General features: G+C 37.3%; 1 protein-coding gene across 1 annotated transcript in view; it reads left to right on the plus strand.

Moving 5' to 3' along the window:
• LOC149288042 (mannosyl-oligosaccharide 1,2-alpha-mannosidase IA-like) overlaps positions 1–22,897 on the plus strand; it is a 128,838-nt gene that overhangs the window by 69,798 nt on the left and 36,143 nt on the right. Inside the window, exon 5 of the mRNA XM_089492174.1 lies at positions 13,616–13,710. Coding sequence (XP_089348300.1) covers positions 13,616–13,710 — 95 coding nt within the window. The remainder of the gene's footprint in view (positions 1–13,615; positions 13,711–22,897) is intronic.

Genomic DNA, 22,897 nt, shown 5'->3' on the forward strand with positions numbered 1-22,897 from the left:
ATATATATATATATGTGTGTGTGTGTTATTTAAATCTGTAAGAACTCTTACCTTCATTCACTATATTCGACCATATGAGGTAGAATTGGCAGATCTAGTAGAAAAGTGAGTACATAACACAAGAAAGTAAACTCCTTGTCTTCTTCTTTAAAAAGTTAACACATGTTTTTTTTACATTATTGTATGTATGAAATCACAGTTCAAATAGTTTTTAAAGGGACAGTATACACTCTATAATGGAAATGATTCCATTCCAGATTCCTTTAAATTTGCATGGTGCCCCCCTTGCATGGGATGTTCTGCAAAACCCTCATATGTAGTTGCCCCTTTCTGTTTGTGTGTTCGCACATGCTATAGTCTCCTCCTGTCAGGCCTAGTGCTGCAGGCAAGGGTCTAAGACCCCCATGTGCATGAGCATAAAGCGATCCAAGTTATTAAAATAGAAGCATTTTCCTGCCACTGATTGGCTCCTTCAAACAGCCAATTAGTGGCAAGAATCAGAAGGTGACTGGAGGGCTACGGTTTCTACATCTGGTAAGTATATTTTTTTATATTTGGATTCTGAAGAATGTACTGTAAGATTCATTACTCTTTAGAAGGGCTGTCCCTTTTAATCGTGAACCATCAATATTTTTGAATATCACTGATCTGTCTGTATCCAGGTAGTCAAATTACAAGCTTTGTGGACTGTAGATATACCCGAGTCTCAGGATAAGTCTTGGATGTTTCGCATTGGTTGGCTGATTTTTTTTTAAAGAAGATTTTAGGTGGCAATAAGTCATTTGTGGGTGGCACTAAAATACTTGGAAGAATTTGGGATATGGCACCTTTTTCTCTCTTGGATTGTATTGTTTGGAGTATTGTTTAAACTTCTTTAAATTCATAGCATGCCTTCCAGAAAGAATTCTTCATTTTGCTTAGTTTAGAGATCACTATATGCTTCAATGCTTCTTCCTTCATTTATGTGTCTAATTCAAAGTGGCAGTTTAGTTACATAGTTGCTTTTATAATGGGTGCCTAATTTAATTTGATATTACATTTTGAAGTGGAGAGCACAGGAAATAAAGATTGTACATATTCGATTTTGTATTACTTAAGTGGAATGAATAGCAGTCTTAATAATTCTAGGTCAGAGCTTTATATGCAAGTCACACAAGAAAATTCTTTCAATTCAGTTTTTAAATTGGCAAATAAGCCAAACTTTTTTTCTCATGGGAGACAGCACTCATTATTTAACTTTGTTAAACGCATTTAGAAATCCTGGTCCGTCAGCTTAATGTCAGTATACTTTTAGCATAACTCCTGGATTGTATATGAATGGTCTGTCCCTTTAAAACATCCATTCCCAATCTGTTAGGCCTGAGACTAGTGTCTCGGTTCTGAAAATCTAACTTGTCCCTGCTCGCATTCGACATACGCAAGTGTACATCGAGCCCCTTAACCCTTCTACTGTGCCACATCCCTTTTGTAGATTTGAAATAATGTTCTCTCTGCCTCCGTAAGAAATAAAGCAGTTACTTGTTATGATCTAGTCTGTTGCCACCAACATTTATGTTGCCACTGTACGTTTACAAATGGAGACCATTCCCTTGGTTTCATAACTGCAAAGTGATACGGCCAAGGACCTGCCTTCTCTTAATAACCGTTCAGAATCCCACCGTGCCCTGCGGTGCTCAGCTAAAGCATCATATACCTCTGTATATGAGAAGGACCGAGGGATGTTAACTTTTGCACTGGGTGTGTCTTGCACTGCGAGTGGGATGATGAATAATAAGGGAGGTTCCCTCCACTACCCTCCACTTCATCCCCATATACATTAATAGTCACTACTTTTTTTGGTCTGCCAATATTATACCATACTACCTCTTGAGAAATGCCTTTCATACACTTGGCAAGCTTACGTGCAGGGTTATGTATCTGTATGTACCAACGTAAATTTGCTATGCATGTATTTACTGCCCCATATAAACTGTACACCGCTGCATAATTTATTGACACTTAAGAAAAAAAAATAACTAGCAAGTACAGCAACATTAAGTCTAAACATTTTGTAGTCCTCAATCTGTATAAACGGGGGAAGTGTCACCTAATCCTAATTTAGTGAATTTTTTTTCATATTTTTTTATATAAAATTACTTCTATTTTGTTATTCTGTATGGGAAAGCTGCCATCTGATGCCACGTCACATCACAAGTTGCTGCCTGACCTCAAGATATTTGTAATAGCTTTACAGGGGCTCATGTGCTAAACCTTTCTGCTCTAAATGAAATTTTCCAAAAGGATCAGTTAAATAACGAGGCTTTGCCCTTGGTGGAAGTAGATGAGATGTGGCATATGAGAAGTCTGCGCTACAATAACTTAAAAAAAACAAAAACAAAACCAAGCCTTAAATTAAAATAACACATGTAGACATTAAAATGTCTTGCTATGTACCCGTCAAGGCACTTCGGACAATGCTCTACTGGATGAATGGGAAAAGATTCCCACAGAAACACTCCAAAATCTTGTGGAGAGCCTTCCCAGAAGAGTGGAAGCTGTTATTGCTGCACAGGGGAGACCAACTATATGTTAATGTCTATGTATTTAGAATGCGATAAAAGTCCACGTTGGTGCAATGGGGAGTTTGATGACATCACAAAGCCCCCCTTTGCTCGTAAGCAGGAGTATCTTATTGGCACTGTCGTGTGTCTATAAAGAGTAAATCAACTGATTGGTGTGTTTCTGTTACATTAAATAACAGTTTGAAGATCAAGGAAAAATGTTTGACTATATCATTGTCTGAATTGTCTAGCATTTGCATAATTGTCTATTTCAGGCATATGCATGTACAATAAAAGTATTTTTGGTTTAGCTTGTACAAGCCAGTCAAACCTTGACAATTGTTGATTGCCAGAGTGAATTCAAAAGCATGGTCGGCTTGGGTAGCAGCTTCCTTAATCTAAATGAGATGGATTGCAAGTGACAGTAGAATGATATTGTGAGCCAGGGGCTTCACTGTCTCTTACATTTCCATTTAAATCAAAATGCGAGTGCCGCAACGAATGAGCACAGCTAGAAAAGGAGCTTCTGCAGTCGCGCAGGGACGTGCACTAACTGCACTTTGCTTCGTACATCAGCAGTCAAGAAGTTTCATGAGTTGAATTACAAGGATGATGTTTTGTACATGTACTGATATGGGATATTAAAACATAAGGGATTGCTTATTGTATATGAAAGCCTCATCACTTTCTAACAATATTGGAACACAGATTATCTAGTTACAAGGCAAACATAGGCCATTAATAATGATACGTTGCATTTTATTTCTTCTACAAGTTTTGGAGAGCGGCCATATTTTGTCTGCGATTAAACTACTCATTAGGCATTCCCAACTCTTTTTACTAGCATATAAACCACTCCAGAAACTTTACGGTGTTTCCTAATGTTCTACCAGGTTTGTACAGGTGTTAATAAAACAGAAATATCACAAACTACATTCTTGTAGAAATGTATGTACTCATAACCACCATTGCCTTTACAATGTAAAAGCCCCCCCACGCGAAAGCAGCAATGCCAGACTTGTTAACACACTTAGTAGAGTTTTTAAAAAGAAATCAGGCATTGATCTAAAGCTAACAGGATATCTCCTGACAATTTGCCATATTTCTTAGAGCCATTAATGGCTCTAAGAAAGGCTTCGGCTTATGTGAGGTGCAGTTTTTTCCATAGCTGATCAGACGGAGACACAAACTCATGCTGTCTGTCTGCGCCTCAGCCATTCTTGGTACATGTGGGGGGGGACCTTTCACCCAATGACTGTCAAATTGTCTGGATTAACTTGGGCTTCCTTGACAAAAAATAACTTCAGTTTACTTTTAAAAAGCAAACACAATTTCCCCAGGTTGCGCATTGCACTGCCTTGTCTTACGTTTTTGGGCTGGAACCTCTAATTCTAATGGATCTACCCTGTCAGTTAGATAAATATTTCTCCAGGAATAGGCAGATAAGAACTTTGAATATATTTGTACAGCATGATGAGATCACCTCTTGCAAATAGTAAGAAGTCTAGCTAGACACTTGGCACAGTTTGAATAGTTTTTTGTTTTTTTTTTAACCTTTGTTGCTTTTCTTTGTAGTCTTTCCAGTTCAATCACATATTTCTTATGAACTGATACCAAAATCTGAGCCAATATATTCATATATTACTAAAAATGCATTAGGTTCAGAGAAGAATGTTTACTTTGTACCACACTTTAAATAGTTAGCAATATTCATGTAAGTAATACAATATATTCTTTGTCTTAGAGAGGTTTTACGGTAAATGTCTTATAAGTATTAAAAAAAAATAAAAAATAAAATTCAACAAAATGAAATTATGCCGATATGGAACCGAATTTTTCCAACACACTTTGATAAAGCCCTTTTAGACATATTTGTGTTGGCACCATGAATTCTCAGATCACAAGCCTAGTGGCTTCTGTCCTCCCTTTGGGGAAATGTGTTTTTTGTTCTTTCTCTATCTGCCTCTCCTATATTATAAAATATTTAACTTTTAGGTACATTAACTCTTTCTGGTTCAGCAAAAAAAAAATCACAAAGATCCCCAGTAATCCATATTTATTTCACTTTGTTGTCCTACTTTGTTTCTCATAAATTCATTATCTAAGGTGAAGACCAAGTTGATTTTGTTACGTGTCTTTTCTCATCTGCAGATGTTTGCAAATACAGTGATACGTTATAGTAACGCTTCTAGCTAGACAATGTCCTTTTATCTCTAGTATGTTACGCAAAAACATGTATTAGCATCTCTATAACTATATTTTGCCCCCTATGAATGTTTAGTCCCTTAAACACAACAATTTTGCAGAAGCTTGCTAGGGTCTAAGTTAGAAGAGGACCACAACACATTTCCTTCAGAGTAGAACCTTCAAGTCTCTGCTTATAGCCCAAAAGGAAAAGTTTTTAGTCTTGGCCATTTCAAGCCTACTCAGCCCTGATGCTAAAGGTTGTTCTTAAACGTTTTGAAGGTTACATCCATGGAAAATGTTTTACTTCTATTAAGTAGATACTTACTTGGAATATTGTTATATTTTGTAAACAGGATTTAGACAACTAAGACATAAGCCAAGGATTAACATTAGCCGTAGATTTGTCTATAGACTTTCCATTAGCTAAAGACAAGTAGATAGGTCCTTACAGAATATTCTGCGCACTGCACCATGGGAAGCTTTACTTGCATCCTTACACACAATAAGATTGATATTTATTTATATTTTTTTCAGCTATATGATTTTTTTCTGTTAACCCCTTCAATCCCAGGGGTTTTTGGTACCTCAAAGCCCGGAGCAATTTTGCCATTTTTGGGGTATGTCGGTTTAGCGATGATTCTCCTTTCCTGTGAGTAGTGTACCCATGTAAACTATAAATTGTTTTTTCAAGGAGAGATAGAGCTTTCATTTGATACCATAGTTGGATGATTAGCTGAAAATTTAGAATGAGAAATTTAGTGAAAACTAGCGAAGATTAGAAAAAAAACACTAAATCTTTTTACATTTTCCCTCTGAATCCTCACAAAATTAGGTAAAGTGATGGAAAATCCCCTCCAAGTTTATCAATTCAGGTGTCCTGATTTCAGAAATAACTAATTTATATAGATTTTCCATACTTTCTTAGCACCAGGGAGCATACTATAAGGTGTACAATTTTGTATACTTTTTATGCCTATGGCTTAACGGGTTTGGGGGTTGTGAACGGGGGCAGGAGGGTTATACTGTCTAGATATTATGCTAGGGCAATGGGAAGTAAGGTTTTTTAATATTTTCTTTATCTTTTTTTATATATATTTTTTAATTTTAATTTTTTTACTTTTTTTTTAATTTTTTTTTAACACAGAAATGGTTAGAGGTCCTCTTAGGGGACCTCCTGAACATGCCAGTGATGTCACAATGCTCACATTATTTTTTTTTAGTATTATTTATATTATTATTTTAATGATTTATTTAATATTATTTTCGAAATGAATTAACCTTTTTTTTTTTCCAGCTATTCACTTACAGGACGGGAGGGGGAGTGAGAGAGATGGTTTCTCACTCCCCTCCCCTCGATCCCCCTGCACCGATCACATTGTGATCTCTATGCAGGTCCTGCGGGGATATCCTGCCCTCCGATGACCTTCCGGGTTACGTCAGCAGTGACGCAACCCGGAAGGGAATGCCCGATCGCGCGTTTGAAACTGCGCAATCGGGCAGTTTACAGTGTAACAGCTTACCGGATTTCATGCCGGAAGCTGTTACAGGCCATCGGACAGCAGAAAGCCGGCAATGCCGGCTTCTGCCGTCAGTGGGGAGTCCAGGCTGTCAAACGGCAGCCTGGTCTCCCGTGCAGCGGCAGGGATGTGTCCCTGACGCTGCACGAAGGGCTGGACGTACCGGGACGTCCATAGAGGTTTCTTAATAGGCGTTTTTTGGAGGTCCCGGTACGTCTATAGGGGAATGAAGGGGTTAAACGTACGAGTACAAACTCTTTTAATGCAAATACTACGAGTGGAATTTTCTTTAGGGTTACAAATTTCTTAGAAAATGACATTCGCTAAACATCACCGAATACAATAATGGTCTAAAACCAGATTTGTAAGTGTACTGAACTGAGCTTGCAGTAAATTCCTCTTGGTGTTTGAGTGCAGGATTTTGTGCTGCTATAGTTAATCTTTATAGCTACTGCATTAGACGTACAATGTCATTACAATTGTTGGTGGGGCTCAGTTGTCTGCTATTAGGTTTCTTTACTAAATGAACAGTGCTGTTTGGCTGTATCTTCACAGGGTGGGGTTTTGATAAAGGGTATACCAGGCACTCACCGGGGGCCCTTTCACTTTTTTCCCTCACTGTCGTGACCTTTTAGTCGGCAGGTAATGGATACATTTTTATAAAATCAGCTATGGACTGGGTCTGTACAGGCCACCTTTTTTTTTATTTATTGTATTTCCCATTGGGTTTTCTGAGGGGTTTGCACATGTGTAACACATTTTTGACGGAGATTTGCTCACATTGGATATACCACAGTGGAGCTGGGACCCTTTTGGCTACCGACTTCCCGTGAAGAATTCAATCGTTCTCCTCCTCAGGTGGCAGAACCCAGAAGATCCAGTCGTCCTGCTTGCCTTTTGAGGTAAGAAGGAAGGGATCACAGAGGAAAATCAGGAGCACTGCACTTTGCTGTGGCCTTTTGATGCCACGTTCTCATCTCCACATCCTTGAGTTAATAAAAGTTGATTTAACTATAAGTTGATATATATATATATACACACACACACACACACATTCAGACGTCACAATATATCCTAATGTTTCAGCTCTGATGGGACCTAAACACCTTTTTCCAATTATGTCCATGCATCCTTAGTTATAATACTGTGTATAAAGAAAGCAGTAAATGGGTTTATAAAATAAACCTATATTTCCTACATTTATTTTTTTTTTCTTAATTACTTCTATACGTAGGTCACAAAATCGCATACAAAGTTTCCATAAGTTGCCATACCTCAGCAAAACAAAAAAAAAAAAAAGCTCACTTTTGCCGCTTGAAATGTTGGGAGAAGTGTTAAAGCAAGAAATAGGTGTGACAATTGATGTTAAGTGCTACATCGCCAGGCGTACCATTGTTTGTAGTCCCTGTGTGAAATTAACACATCCACGAAATGCAATAATAAAAACTGCCGACATCTTAATTGACAAGACACATTTTTTTACATTGCTTCACGGGTGACAAATAAAACAACCAACCTTGCTTTCCCACAAGTCCCTTTCTGCACATAACGGCAATAGTGCAAGCGATAGCAGCGTCTAGGGTTTGCAATCACTGCTTAATGTGTGACTTAATGTGCCTTCCACGGTGGTTTAGGAGCTGTCTGCTGTGCATGTCACGATACAAAGTCACTGAACGGCATTAGAATTAAAAGATAATTATATTTATGAGGCTGGCAGGGAGCAGCATTTTATGCAATGAGCAAGTAATTACTGCCTTACGTTGCACTGTTTAAGTCATGAAGCCTGCTGCAAGTGTCGCGTTTCATAGCAGTGTTTATGCGAGTAGCAGCACCTTTATTTTTCTTTATGCCTAACATTAATATAGAGATTACTTGCCGCTATAGTTTTTTTTTCTGGTTTTTCTTTTGTTCCGTGCTCAATAATAATGGAAAAATTGCGAACCAGGTGCTTGGAGCTTAGCAGAGAGTCTGATAAAGGATACTTGCGATTACTAGCCGATCCTGGGATTGTTTATTGAGAAGGCAGCTGTCTTCAGGAAAACCGTATGAATACGCTTGACCTTTTCAGTGTACTGTTTGTGCATGTGTATTGTGCAATCTAGCCCTGTTTCTGTCTTGTGTCAATTTTTTGTTAAGATTAGAGGGTTAGCCAACAAAAAAAAAAAAAGACAACACTAAAGGCATATTTTAACGTCCCTGACACTCCCATTAAAGAATAATGCGTATTAAAGAAGTCGGTGAGCTCTTTAGTATGCATTCTTCTGGGATACCTGGCCTAGAAGCTGTAGCAGCTGCCCTCCTTCTCTGTGCGCAGACATTCATTGACAGTGATTGGCCTCTTAAAGCAAAGCGAGCGCTAGAAGATGACAGGAGTTGAGTATATCATGTCCAGGGAGATGTGTTCAGTCAAACATATTATATATATGATTAGATAGATATACTGTATACACTATATGGACAAAAATATTGGGACACTCCTTAATTATTCAATATAGGGGTTTCAATCGGACCCATTGCCACAGGTGTATAAAATCAAGCACCTAGCCATTCCATCTGCATTTACTAACATTTGTTCTGAAGAGCTATGTAAATTTAAGTGTGCTAGGATGCCTCCTTTGCAATGCCCATGCTAGACATTCCACAGTCAACTGTAAGTGGTATTGTTGGAAAGGCGAGGCAATTAGGAACAGCAGCAACTCAGCCACAAAGTGGAAGACCGCATAAAGTCACAGAGCAGGGTCAGCAGTGCTGAGATGCATGGTGTATAAAATTCACCAATGCTTTGCTGAATTCATAGCTGAAGAGTCCCCAATTTCCACTGGCATTAATATCTGCACAAAAACTGTGCGGCAGGAGCTCATGGAATGGGTTTTCCATGGCCAAGCCTCACATCACCAAGTACAGTAGCAAGCGTCAGATCATGTAATGGAAACAGTTTGAGGAAGGCCCTTTTCTATTCCAGGGTGTCTGTGCTCCAGTGTCCATAAAAACATGGTTGGATGAATTTTGTGTGGAAGAACTTGAAGAAGACATACAAATGAAGGTGAAAAGTAGAAAATGGCATTCAAGGGGGAAAGTGTATACAGATAACAGCAAAACTATGGAAGATAGTTGTTCAAAGCCATGTTTTAATTCAATCGCTGATTGTCACAAAACTGGAAAAACAAGATACATATGATATACCCATCTGTCACCCAAACCTGTAATTTAAAATTTATCAATAAATCATAAAGAAGGATCTGTGGTTTGCGATTGATTTTATACATTTTTCACATATCCTAAACATACATATACTAATATATATCTACTATATGGGACACCTGACCTATACACCAACAGGGACTTTCATGACATTGCAAATATATTTACATATACAGACATTAATATGTAGTTGGTTCCCCCTTTTGCAGCTATGAAACCTTCCACTCTTCTGGAAACAGCATTTGTGTGGTCAGGCACTGACGCAATCTCAGTCAGTTTATCCCAAAGGTGTTCCATGGGTTGGGATCAGGGCTCTATGGATTCTGGCCAAACATCCCCACAGAAACACTCCAAAATCTTGTGGAAAGCCTTTCCAGACGAGTGGAAGCTGTTATAACTACAAAGGGGAACCAACTACATAGTAATGTCTATGTATTTAGAGTGCAATGTCATGAATGTCCCTGTGGGTGTATTGGTCAGGTGTCCCATATCGTGTATATACAGTAGATTTTTATTAGTATGTGTATGTTTAGGATATTTGCAAGCCATGATTTATTGATACATTTAAAATAACAGGTTTGGGTGACAGATGGGTGTATCATATGTATCTTGTTTTTCCAGCTTTGTGACAATCAGCGATTTGAATTAAAACAAATTGTCTGTAACATGTCTTTGAAGAAATGTTTTCTATAGTTTTTGCTGTTATGAGTATACAATTTTCCCCCTGTATGCTATCTTCTACTTTTCACAGATTCTATTTTGACCTTCATTTCTATGTCTTCTTGAAGTAATTTGCAATCTGATATCACCTCCCATGTTTATCAAGTGGATCCATTTGTATCCCCAATCCACTTTTCTCTTAATAGAATGAAAAATGAGACCAAAGATCAATTAAGAAAAATCTATTGCTGCCCAGATGTTATATATGCAGTAACTATCATTATTACATGTTCTACTTGACTAGTTAGAGTGCAAGCTAAGAGCAGAAATGTGTGTTAAGAAGTGTTACAGGAAGTTAGAATTAAAGTTATCTTACTTTATTGTAAAACCTAAACAACATTAGTTTAGCTCAGTATAATTTGTGCTATGGTTAAGCACATTTAATACACTACATCATTTCAGGTGCCCACATGAGAGCTTCAAGCTCAGTCGGAGTTTAGGAGAGATTCTCTGATGTGCCTGACCAGCCCATGATCCCAACTGTGTCTGAAAATCATTACACTTTGGAAAGAAAGCATTTTGGTTGCACAGACTAATGTGCTCAGACTCGGTCAATGTACTGGGACTGAAGGAACGACAATGGAGAGGGCTTTGCTGGCAGCCATGCTTTTATGTAATACGCATCCCTTGTTGTCTGGACTCCTGCAAAGGGCTAAATTGAGCATGTATATTACATTATACTTACAGGGTGGAAAATAACCATTTGCAGGAGGCTGACAGCCATGATGATAAATGATACAGCATTGGTCAATTCCATTAAATGCTCTACAACTGTAGACTTGTGTGTATTGAATGTGATGAGCGATGCCGAAAAAAAACCCAGACTCTGTCGGCAGCATAATGTTGGGTCATTAAGGAGCAAGGGGAATAATGGGATGAGAGATGATCCTGGAAAGTAAAGCTTTTCTATTTCTGAGAAACCCTAAAAACATGCATGATCCAAATGAAGTGTGTTTTCTTCATGACAAGGTGACTTTTTTTCACGATTAAAAGTTAATTTTCTCAGACTAAAAAATGGTGTGAATAATGAGTTCAGACTCTCATGCTTCAAAAAAAGATAGCAATAAGAAACTTTTCTTGGACACTTCCAAATATTGAAATCCATGGAATTTGACACCAACTTGTTTGAGAAATTGTTGGTCCTATCCCAAAAGACTAAGGGCTGTGAGGGAATCTGAGGGAGCATATACGGACTACTGATAATATGCTTCTACTCATTAAAGTTTTGCACTTCTTACAACTGTTTTATTTTTATCAGAATCCCTAGCAAATGGATAGTTTCCACCCTGTAATACAGTATCTTTTCTGGCTCCTACGTTTTCTAACCCCACCAAATAGAGAGATGTATGGTACTTGATAAAATATTATACGTGTCAGATTAAACCTCTTATTATTATAATATAAATTTCATTACATTTTCCATTTATCAGTTGGTGAATGGTAACTATGATGTGGGAAAACAAGCTTATTAACTGTCCTTTTGTTTCAGATTTGACATGTAGCAAACACTTGTTCTTAATAAATACTTATGAAAGCGAAATTGGCTGTCCTTGTTCATTTTTCTGCTCAGACAGCAGGATTCCTTGTGGGCCTACAGGGGAACTGGTTTGAATGCTACAAAGAAAGCAATGCATCTTGTTTAGTGTAGTGTCTGGTCCCATCAGTGAGCTTAATGGAAAATCCCTGTAAGACTAGCATTATTTTTGACACTTAATCATTAGTCAGAAATAATGTAGGCACTATTGTTTTACATGTTTGAATGATCTGATTATGACTCATTCTTATATGAAACTATGGCCTAGGAAGAAATTTGTTTCTTTAGTTTGAGTGTATAAAATTATATCTGAATTATGGTGCTATATAAATCAATCAATAATCAACATCAACAACCTTCTCATGCAGGAGTGACAGAGCTGGCCATACATAATATAGAATTAACGTGGGCAGATTTCTTGAAAGCCACTTAGCAATACCTTATGGAAGGGCAGCCCTTCCTAAAGAGAAATTTGCAAGGATTGGCCCTTAATAGCTAACTAAACCAAGAAGTTAAACGTGCAAATCTATTTACTGAATAAAGCCCACTGAGATTATATAGCTCCATTACTCATTATCTCACTTGGTGTTTACGGGCAGAGGAAAAAGGTGCTGTGGTCTCGTATCGCATCCCTGTAAAGAGGAAGAGCTCAAAGAAGAACCTGGATTCCCACTATCCAGCTAAGAATGAATACAGGGAGCCCCCAAGGTTCCCTACAATCTCCGTGGTATGACAGCAAATGCATTAACTTCTATTGATGCCATTCTGTCACTTGTTGATGGGGGGGGGGGTGCGTAGACAAACACCAGTTTGTTCATTCTCACTATGAACCCATACAACCATAACCCACAGTACCAGGCGCTGTGCCTCCTTAATAGAGGTCTAGGAACAGAAAGGACAGCAGCCGCAAATAAGACAGCTTGAGAAGCTGGCCAAGGGAATCACGGATAATAAATTAGTCTCTACTAATGATGCATGTTTGTTACTTACAAACAGTTTCCCAATTAAATTATCTGACATTTATTTTATTAACGAATGCTTATGAGGTAGGTGTATTGATTCTTTTCAACATCTTACTTTGAGCTTCACATATAACGTGTATTCCTTATTATCTTGGTTTAAATGTCACATATTTCTGTAAAAGTGTCATTGAAATAGCTTCTACCCATTCCCGAGCAGGGCATGTTAATCAAGCATTAATCTGGAGGGTTCACTAGCTAGTACTGAATTATGCATATATTATCAATCACAATAATGGAAGTGACTGTACTTATTATTTGTACTCTGTAGAATCTGGCAGCCAATATTATTCATCACTCTCGGATTAGCTGTAGCTTTATTATGCTTGGCTTCATAATTTGGATATGTAAAACGAATTGGCCATTCACAAAATGCAATATGTTTAACAGCTTCATGTGAAATGGATCGGGGGGGGTGGGGGGTATATCTGCAAACCAAGCATTTGTTTCTAAGATTCCTGTCATTTGACATGTTAAGTATCTGTGAACAGTTTTACTTTTAGATTGAGAGGTAACCTGTCTCATCCTGATTATGTCACGCATTTATGTTGTTGTGCATTATATAGCAAATAATGCATTTTTTTGGTTTGATTTTGGTAAGTTTTCAACTTACTACTAAAAATAGTTGAGGAGTATATCTTTGTGTGTGTGTGTATACAACATTGTTCAGTGTGGTTGTCTCCCTAGTTCAATTTAACCCTAGTTACACAAGACTAGTTTTATGGGTTGTTATGGAAAATAACTTATTTCAGAGAATACAAACACATACACTTCAAGGTTTTTATATTATACTTAATATACTTCATATTCCAAGGCTGTTGTAGTAAACAATGGGCCCACACTGTCCTTACTGAACATGAAGTAATGTTCCCTATTTTGTATTTTAATTCTTTATAGATCTTTAGAAGAAAGGCAGTGGAACTGGGAGAAAAGTTGCTTCCTGCTTTCAACACTCCTACTGGTATTCCTTGGGCACTGTTAAACATGAAGAGGTAAGCTATTGATATACTTACATACACAAGCAAATATGTGTATGTATGTATATACCCTCTTTGAATTCTATGGTTTTGCATATCAGGACATAACTTAAACATCTAAAAATTAGGTAAGTACAACAACACGTGACATATTATGCTGTGTCATGATTATTCAATAAAAATAAAGCCAAAATGGAGAAGCCACACGTGAAATACTAAGTATACCCTTAGTGCTTCCATAGGAATTAACATGCTTAGTAGCAGACAGTTGTGTGCTGCCAATCAAATGCGCTTGATTATCAGCAAGATTGACCACCTCTATAAAAGCTGAAGTTTTGGTAGTTTGCTGGTCTGGAGCATTCAGGTGTGTGTTAACACAATGCCAAGGAGGAAAGACATCAGCAGTGATCTTAGAGATGCAATTGTTGCTGCCCATCAATCTGGGAAGATATCCAAACAATTTGAAGTCCATCATTCTACAGTGAGAAAGATTGTTCAAAAGCTGAAAACATGTACGTTCCCAGGAATGTACATCCCAGCAAATACACCCCAAGGTCAGACTGTTCAATGCTTAGAGAAATTACAAAAAACCCAAAGTGTCCAAATGTTCTCCTTTATAAAAATATATATACTTTTGTGAGTATTTTTTGGTTTCTATGTTCAAATTGTGAGTTGCAAACCCAGCATACTAAATGTAAAAAGTGAACAGTTTATATGCCTTACAACTGCTGGAAAAATATGGAAATGTTATATATTGTTTTCTCTAGTTTTTATCAAAATACTCATACTAATTATCCGACTAATCGTATTATGGTTCGGCTAATCACGTTATGGTATCAAAGGAAAGCTCTATCTCTCCTTCAAAAACCATACATACATTTACATGGGTAGACTATTCACAGGAAAGGGGAATAATGGTTGAACAGATATGACAAAAATTGTAAAATAGCTGCGGTATTTGAAGTGGCAAAAAACCTTGGTGGTGAAGCAGTTTAATAGCTCTGTTTAAATAAAAGAGAACAAGCCATTTGAAATCCTGCACACAAATGAAAACAAAATACAATTCTGCACTAGGTAATTGAGGTATAACAGTCAGGCCTCAAACATATATTCAAAGTGAAGACTATGATCTCTCCCATTCTCTCCTTGTATAGGAGCTGGCAATAACATGTCCATGGGCGTAGGAACCCCTAAAAATCTGGGGGGGTAGCATTTCCCCCATCAGATACCTCTTTCCTCACTATCCCCTACCCCACTTTCTCCCCATCTCTTTTTTTTTTTTTTTTTTTTTTGCAAACACGTACAATAATATATAACTTGAAACACTGGTAAAAATAATGTACGTTTAATACATTAAATATTGGGGAAAAAACAGCTAATCTTTGTAACAATTTAATTTAATATTGAAAAATTGGACCCTAGGAAAGCATTTCCTTGGGCCCCGCTTCACACTCCCGTGCATGCAATCACTCCCTCTGCTCCCACACCAAAAAAAACAACGTTTGCCACACTGACTGCAGGTTAGGGGAAGACTGTGAGCGTCAGTGCAGTCTTTCCTCCTTCTGACCCTGCCGTGACATTAGTAGGTCCTCTCCCTCGTAATCATCCCCAGAGTCCCTTTGTCCCTCATTTACTCAGCCACACCTCACGTTTACTTTCTTCCTGTGAACTATAGATCAAATATACAAAATAAGACACACAAACCCTATATTTGCAGGTATACATAAATAATGGAAACATAGCATAGCAGATACAGATCACCAGAATAACACAAAAATCCAGACTGTAGTCCCGATTTTATTTCATGAGCAGAATTGCATTCATGTACAGTAGTGCTGCCAGTTTGAGTGGCACTCTACCTCACAAGCTCTGCTCCGTGGGACATATGCAATAGGAGAGAGACACAAAAACGTGGCTATTTGCAAGTTGAAGAAATATGGGTGGAACATGTAGGAAGTGGGCAAAAGAGTAAGTGCCACTCCAGCTATCGCTTAGACATCACAAGGTTACGTCAGACAACTAGTAAACAGATTCTATACCCATAGCTCCTAGGGAAAACCCAAAGAGTTTCTTGCATGATTAAGATTTTACATGCAGAAATTTTTTGCTATTGGGTATGTGTAAATGTGAGTAATATATTTTTTTATTACCTTTTATCACTAGGTTCTCCTGTTTTAATGATGTTTGTAGGAGTGTATGAAACCTACTCTTTTTCCTCTGCGTACCACTTCATAGCACAGTTTTGGTATAAGCAATAAAAAAAAACTTTCTGTTGGTTCATATTGTGTGTGATAAATTGTGCATTCTGAAGCGTTCAATGAGTTTTGTTAAATTTGTTAGTTCATACAAATGTCTGACATCAAGGAAGGGGGGCCTAACCAAATAAATGAAGACAAAGCTGAAAGTTAAGATTGTTCATTTGAAACTTGTTGCTTTTTTTTCGACTCAACCTCACTTTCTACGTACTTTCTCAGACAACCATGTGTGTCTCCCTTCTCAAACATTCTTCCAGGATCACCCTTGCAATGACCATTAGATCTAGTAAACATTAGATTTGTGCATTCAAATTCATATGAATTTTAATTTTAGCAAGTTTTTTGTCTGGAAACAAGAAAGGAGTGCCAACCAAACAAATGAAAGCTTTCTCCAAAAACCGCTGCTGTGTCTCCCCTTCCCAGACATTCTTATTTCATCTTCAGCACTCCTCCAAAGTACTTCCACATGAGAGCAGGGCCTCTGCACTCAACCGAGGGACAACCACTTCTACATTTCTTTAAAAGAGGGAAGGAAAAAAATAAGCAATGCAAGAATCGCTGGGAGGAGAGGGGATTGGAACAATACTGTAACAGACAGAGGTTGGATCAATAGAGGAGATGAGGAGGAGGAATTCCATCCTCTCTTTCCCTCTGAAAAGGGGGAGAAGAATGTCTGCAAAGGGGAGATATGGAACCAGTTGTCAGAAAAGGTAAGGAGGGAGTGAGAGAGATTGGTAAAAACAATTGTTCTTAATAATAAAAAAAATCCCCCTGAATTTTATCGGAACAGATCATCAGAACAGAAAGTACAGGAAGTTAAAACTTGTCCAAAAACAAAAGGTTTGAATAATTTGTGGTCTATGAGCACGTGTGTACTGCATACACCATGCTAAGGTAGGGTTTCATGGTCTACCACCTTAGTAGGTACCTTAGCAGGTAGTAGTGCAGGGGACAAATAAAACTCTTCATCTACCACAAGTTTGTTTATGATATGTTAACATTTTTACTTCCAACTTTTTTTTCTGTTTGCAACCATTGTAATTATTTTGCTGCACAGTTGAGGCCTACAGTATGAGACCATTAGTTTTAATTTACTGTTCCATTACCCCTTTCAGATTGCCCTAAGGGACATAATGCATCACTCACCGAGGCCCTTTAAAATGTGATCAATTAGGAGTCCTTCAGGGATTGTGGTTCCACCCGATTTACAATATATATATATATATATATATATATATATGTATGTATGTGAAATCTAAATTATAGTGTCCCGAGAAAAAAAACTATCTTTTTTTTGCGCTTTGCTTACAGTTGTACATTTAACTGAGCAGCCTTTTTTTATTTCACTAAATGGTACACTAGCAGTCATTTTAAAAAAAACAATACAAGTGATACATTTAATAAGGGTGCCTTTTAAATGATTTTTGCCTGATTACTGAATTTTACAGCTTTTTTTTTAATTACATTTGCTTCCTACTAGATACCTAATAAATGCCATTTCCTATTGACGGTGCCTTAATTGTTTCTGTAAATGTAGCAGTTCCGGATGCCTGAAGGTCAGTCAGGTATTGGGTGTAATTTGAAACAGTATGTTCCCACACAAAACACTTTTCTAAAATAATTTGAATTTCATTTTAATTACAAATACAAGTGTTTTTTAATGAACGTTTCCAGTTAACCATAATAATTTAGGTCTTCACCTATATTAGACAAGTGAGCGTGGAAAAAACTTACGGCAGTTGAGAGTCCAATTTTTGGACCTTGTCCCAGGATTCATCTGCTCTGTCCTTACATTTCTGGGCAATTGGGATCATGGGACAGTTTATAGTTTATAGTAGTTTAGGTTGAGAAAATACTTGCGTTGATCAAGCTCAACCCTTTTCCTATTGCTTGTTTACCGCTGTTGATACAAAAGAAGGCAAAAAATAGGATTTCTCCTTGGATCAACAAGCACTAAATACTAGTAATTCCTATACTGTCATACATAGCCTTCTGTTTTGCTTCATTAAAAAAGTATCCAGGTCCCTTTTAAATGCATCTAAATTATTTGCTAGCACCCTTCAGCCAGTGAATTCCACTTTTATTGTCCTTACTGTATATTTTTTCTTGACTTGGAAGTCCCGTGAGTGTGTTTGATTTTTGTATATTGGCTGAACATTAATAGAGGCAGACTGTGGGACTATTGGGCATCTCCCTAAATTACCCTAGTGGGCTGTACAATCAATGGAGGTCTCTGCTACAACACAGAAATCCATTGCATCTTTCCACATGGCCACCTCCTGACCCTCTGAAGCTGAACGCAGCAATCCCTGCTTACTTCTGTTGCTAGACCTATCTCTCTGAATATCTTTCCTCATATCTCCCCGTCTCTTTCCACACACCTCAATAAAGGTGTCCCTATTTAGACTTGAAATTTTGAGGGGATGAGTATGTGGTGATCTTTCTGTGCTACATAGGCTGGCCATTTTTTTTGGAAAATTCACTATTGCCATTTGAAATGCTATATGTGTTGTATGTAACAGTGTTTATCATTTCCAATATTTTAGCAGAGTAAATCACTTTGCAAACTCTGTGTAAAACGTTATCAGTTTATTCCATTGGGCCAGAATGTTTTACCCTCTTCCTTAGGATCATCACAAAGGACTCCACTTTCTAGCTAGTTAAAGTGCGGGGTTAGAGTAACAGCATGTGATTAAGAAGGTCCTTGATTCTGTCTGGGTTCTGTGAACCAATTTTTGTAATTGCAACTTTGTAGGAGATGGGGCAAATGCAACAAAGCAATGTCATTCATGTTAGCACATTCATTAGACATGCTACGGTATGCTGCATGGCAGTGGAAAGTGATTTGAAAGTCATCCTCCCAATCTAGCCGATATATAAAGATGTAGCAATAACTGCGCATTGCTTCCCTGTGCCCCTTGGTACCTAGCCAAGACATTCCTCATGATTACACAGAATCCCCTCCGGCAGTTCGCAGGTTAATAGGCAAGCACATGAACAATAATCAGTTATGCTTTGGTTGAGTTATATTGTTTTAATGCCTGTTCATTCATCAGTTTCTTTACATTATGAGGTTACATAGTCCCCAGGCTTCATAGCTTCCAACTTCAGAATTGTTACATTTCTGAGCGAAGATAGGCTTGAACACTGCAGTTTTTTTGTTTGCCTGAGGAAATGTTTGTCCGATAGCATGTTTTTGGTGCATATTTTCCCTAACTACTTTAATTCTTTAAGCACTTTTTTATATTACATTTTTTACAGTTCTTATCAGTAGCCTACATTTTAGATCAACAAAGCAGTTTGTCATTTTCTTATTATAAGTTTAGATTGGTTTCTTCACCCTGTCTTCACTCTCTTCCTTATTTCACAAATAGTAAAATTAATGAAAAAAATTCACAAAATTTTGTTAAAAGCTTGCACTGCCTCATTTATCCTATATGTATGGTTAGACATATACAGTATGTAGATTTCACACAAAGCCTATGAAGGTGACTATACACAACATATCATAAAGCAAACATAGGCAAACATAAACAGCAATGCACTGGGATAGAGATTGACCCTAGCGCTTTAAGGCCAGTTGCCAACTAATCGCATGCATGGGGCTATCCACTCGATAAATGCTTTTAGCGAAACTCTAGCCTGCTGATCTGACAAATATGTCAGATATATGTTTAAACACAATTTTCACAGAGAAAACGTTAATTTAAAGGAGACATTTATGCATTGACGTACATGTGATAGTTGTGGCATCCTTTTAAAAATAAATAAGATATATTTACAGTATATTGACATAAAAGACCATTACGTGTGTCAAACCATGAGTGTATTTTTCAAGACGGCTACACTTGGCATTCCCATTAGCCTTTTAATGTGAAATGTTCCACCATTCTTAATTTACAATAAGGTGACATTTAATATGGTGATAATTTCCTTTTAAATAACATTCTTGCCCTTTTTATTACAAAGGTGTGACTTGATAAATATGATAAATATTTAATGGTTTCAGAAGGTCTTTTGCTTTGCCGGTAAGGTTAAAGTGTTAATTGTCATCTGATGGTGGTGGATAGGCTTTGATTTGTGTTTTTTCTCCTATTTATATTTTATTAAATGTATTATCTGGGGGAATTGGGTCATCCAAACAATATTCTTAACAACATTGTTGGCAGACAAGGATTTGTACAGTAAGGTTACAGTAGACTTGTCATGCACTATAAGAAATCACGCTGAATCTGTCTTTTAAGTATCCAGCAAATATAAATATGGAATAAGATTTCTACTTGGAGTCTTAGAATGAGTGACTTTGTGTGGTGCATTATGTGATGTACATGGAATTGAGCAATTTAGCGGCATAAAAGTTAATTTTTATATGTATGTGGAGTATTTCAAATAAAAATCAGTATATGTTTCATACATGTGCATTTTCTGGAAGTAAGGCCAGCACAATGTATGAGTGAAGTTTTATTACCAGTTTAACATTGCAGTTGTTTGTTGTTCAAAACTTGGGCGTGTGCAAATTCTAATCATTAGGCAGAAGGCTTTTCTGCATTGCATGATGAGTTTATATAGTTTTTCAATGGAGTCTCCCTTTGATTCCAAATATTGTGGGTCTCCTTTATTTCAGCATATGCTCTGTGACAAAGTCTGTATTCATAGTAACAGTTGATAGTTGGTGTCTTTAAATATAGGTTGGATGCTTTAAAAGAATATAAGAGCTCAATTATAACTTGTTGATCCAGGGAGAGTGCCATTTTGGAGACGGGAAGGAACTTTTCCCCTTTTGAGGCACACTTGGAAATTGTTTCTGGATCCACAGTAGGGTAGAACTTGATGGACTTGTGTATTTGTGTTGTTGTTAAACCTGAATTATTGTGTCACTATGAACTACTCTTAAATGTCAGTTCCACTTCTCCCTAGTGGTCATGGGTATGTATAGGTATACACAGTCTAACTCATCAATGTACTTGGAAACTTCCCAGGGAAGGCTACTCGGAGCTCTTTTGAGGGGCTTTGGGAAGGACAGGGCTAGCCTCCTATAACACATTGAATGTGTAAGGCATGGGAGGGGGATTGGGTGGGGAGTGGGTTATGGATAAACACTGCTCTACTACCTTCGGAGAAAGAAGATTGAGCTTCACACTGAGACTCTGGGTAAAGCCTAGGTCAGCCTGTAGATCTAATGGGATTTTTGTGAATTACCAAACCAGTGAGAGAAGAAAATATTTAATGTATGATATAAAAAATTTATTTGAAAATACTTTTATTTTACTTGTCCAGTTTTTAAGGTTTGACACAATCTTTAAAATATGCAAAATCATGTTCACTCATATGTATGTAGGTTTTTATATTTTGTGATCCATGATTTAAAAATGGAAATCTTACAGAGAACAATTTCCATTTGCTAGCCTTTCTATTGAGGGCAAACATAGACACCTCTGGTTACACATCTCGTTAAATGCAATGAAGAGTACACATACATAATTAAATATACCCTGCTTGGCATTCTCAAAGTTCATCCGTTTTGTGATTATAAGTGCACTTAACTTGTACTAAGTAATGAGCTATATGAGTGTTACACATTTCCATTCTGCAGTGATTTTTAATGACTTTGCCAGTCGAGTTTAAACCAATACAAACAGCGAAGATTATGAAAATAAATATTATGGTTTATTTAAGTGGATATACGTTTTTCCCCAAAGTCTATTGTAATAGACCATTTATGAATTTAATTTTTGAGTATATAGCACCTTATGACCTTAATGTGGCCGACAGCTCAATCTGTGTGGGTGCGTGCTACTTTTTTGTGCTTACATATTGTGCAGCTGGGCATATCCTGCAGCTGGCCACATGCTGCACCCCACCAAGCATTTGCCAGGTGTGCCAGATGGCCAGTCCAGGTCTGCTTTATGAACAGCTAGCAATCTATTAGAAATTAGTATTGAACAAAATTTGAATGTGTAGGGGTCACACATCATTCACAACCCTCAGGTGAAGTGAACATACATGACATTCATGCATTGAACCACAATTTTCTAAGGTTTATATACAGTGGCAAGAAAAGGTACGTAAAACCTGCGTTTATGTATACATTTTCTCTTTAAATATATTATTTTCATTACAATAATGAACAAACACCTTCTGTTTTAACTAATAACACACTAATTGTGTTATTGTCCATATTGAATAAATCATTCAAACATTCACAGTGTGGGTGGGAAAAAGTATGTGAACCCCTGGGCTAATCACTTCAACAAAAACTAATTGCAGTCAGGAGTTAGAAAACCTGGTCCAGTAAATGATTTTGATCATTTTTAGTTTGCTGTTCTTAAGAAGCATCTTCTGATGTGAACCATGCCTCAAAAAAAAAAAAAAAGACCTACAACGAAGAATTCTTGATTTGCATAAATCTGAAAAGGATTCCAAAGTAATCTCAAAGAGCTTACATATTAAGCCATCCACAGTTAGACAAAATGTTTATAAATGGAGACAATATAGTACTACTCTTGGAGATGCTGTGGAACACCAGGCATCCTAAGGATATGGCTGAGCTTTAGCAGTTCTGTAAGGAAGAATGGTCTAAATATCCTTGTGACCAATTATTAAATCCAAGGGTTTAATTGCTTTTTCTACTAGCACTGTGAATGCTTAATGAGTGAGTTTAATAAAGACATGGAAGATTATCATTGTGTTATTAGCTTAAACACATTGTGTTTGTCTATACTTGTGGCTTACCAAAACAAAAACTAATTCACTAATTCAGCGGATCCTATAATAAAGTCCTGCATTTACAAGCATTTGTAAAAAAAAAAATGTAAAAAAAATGGGTCGCTCAGAAGAGCTCATTGAATTAATACTGTGATCAGTGAGTTTGTGAAATTTTATCCTTGCTAGACATTCCACGGCCAACTGTCAGTGGTGGAGGAGGGATAATGGCGTGGGGCTGTTTT

Source organism: Sceloporus occidentalis, unplaced genomic scaffold, assembly GCF_023333645.1.
Source record: "Sceloporus occidentalis isolate IW3139 unplaced genomic scaffold, rSceOcc1.0.p SCAF_54, whole genome shotgun sequence".
Classification (NCBI taxonomy): Eukaryota; Metazoa; Chordata; class Lepidosauria; order Squamata; family Phrynosomatidae; genus Sceloporus; species Sceloporus occidentalis.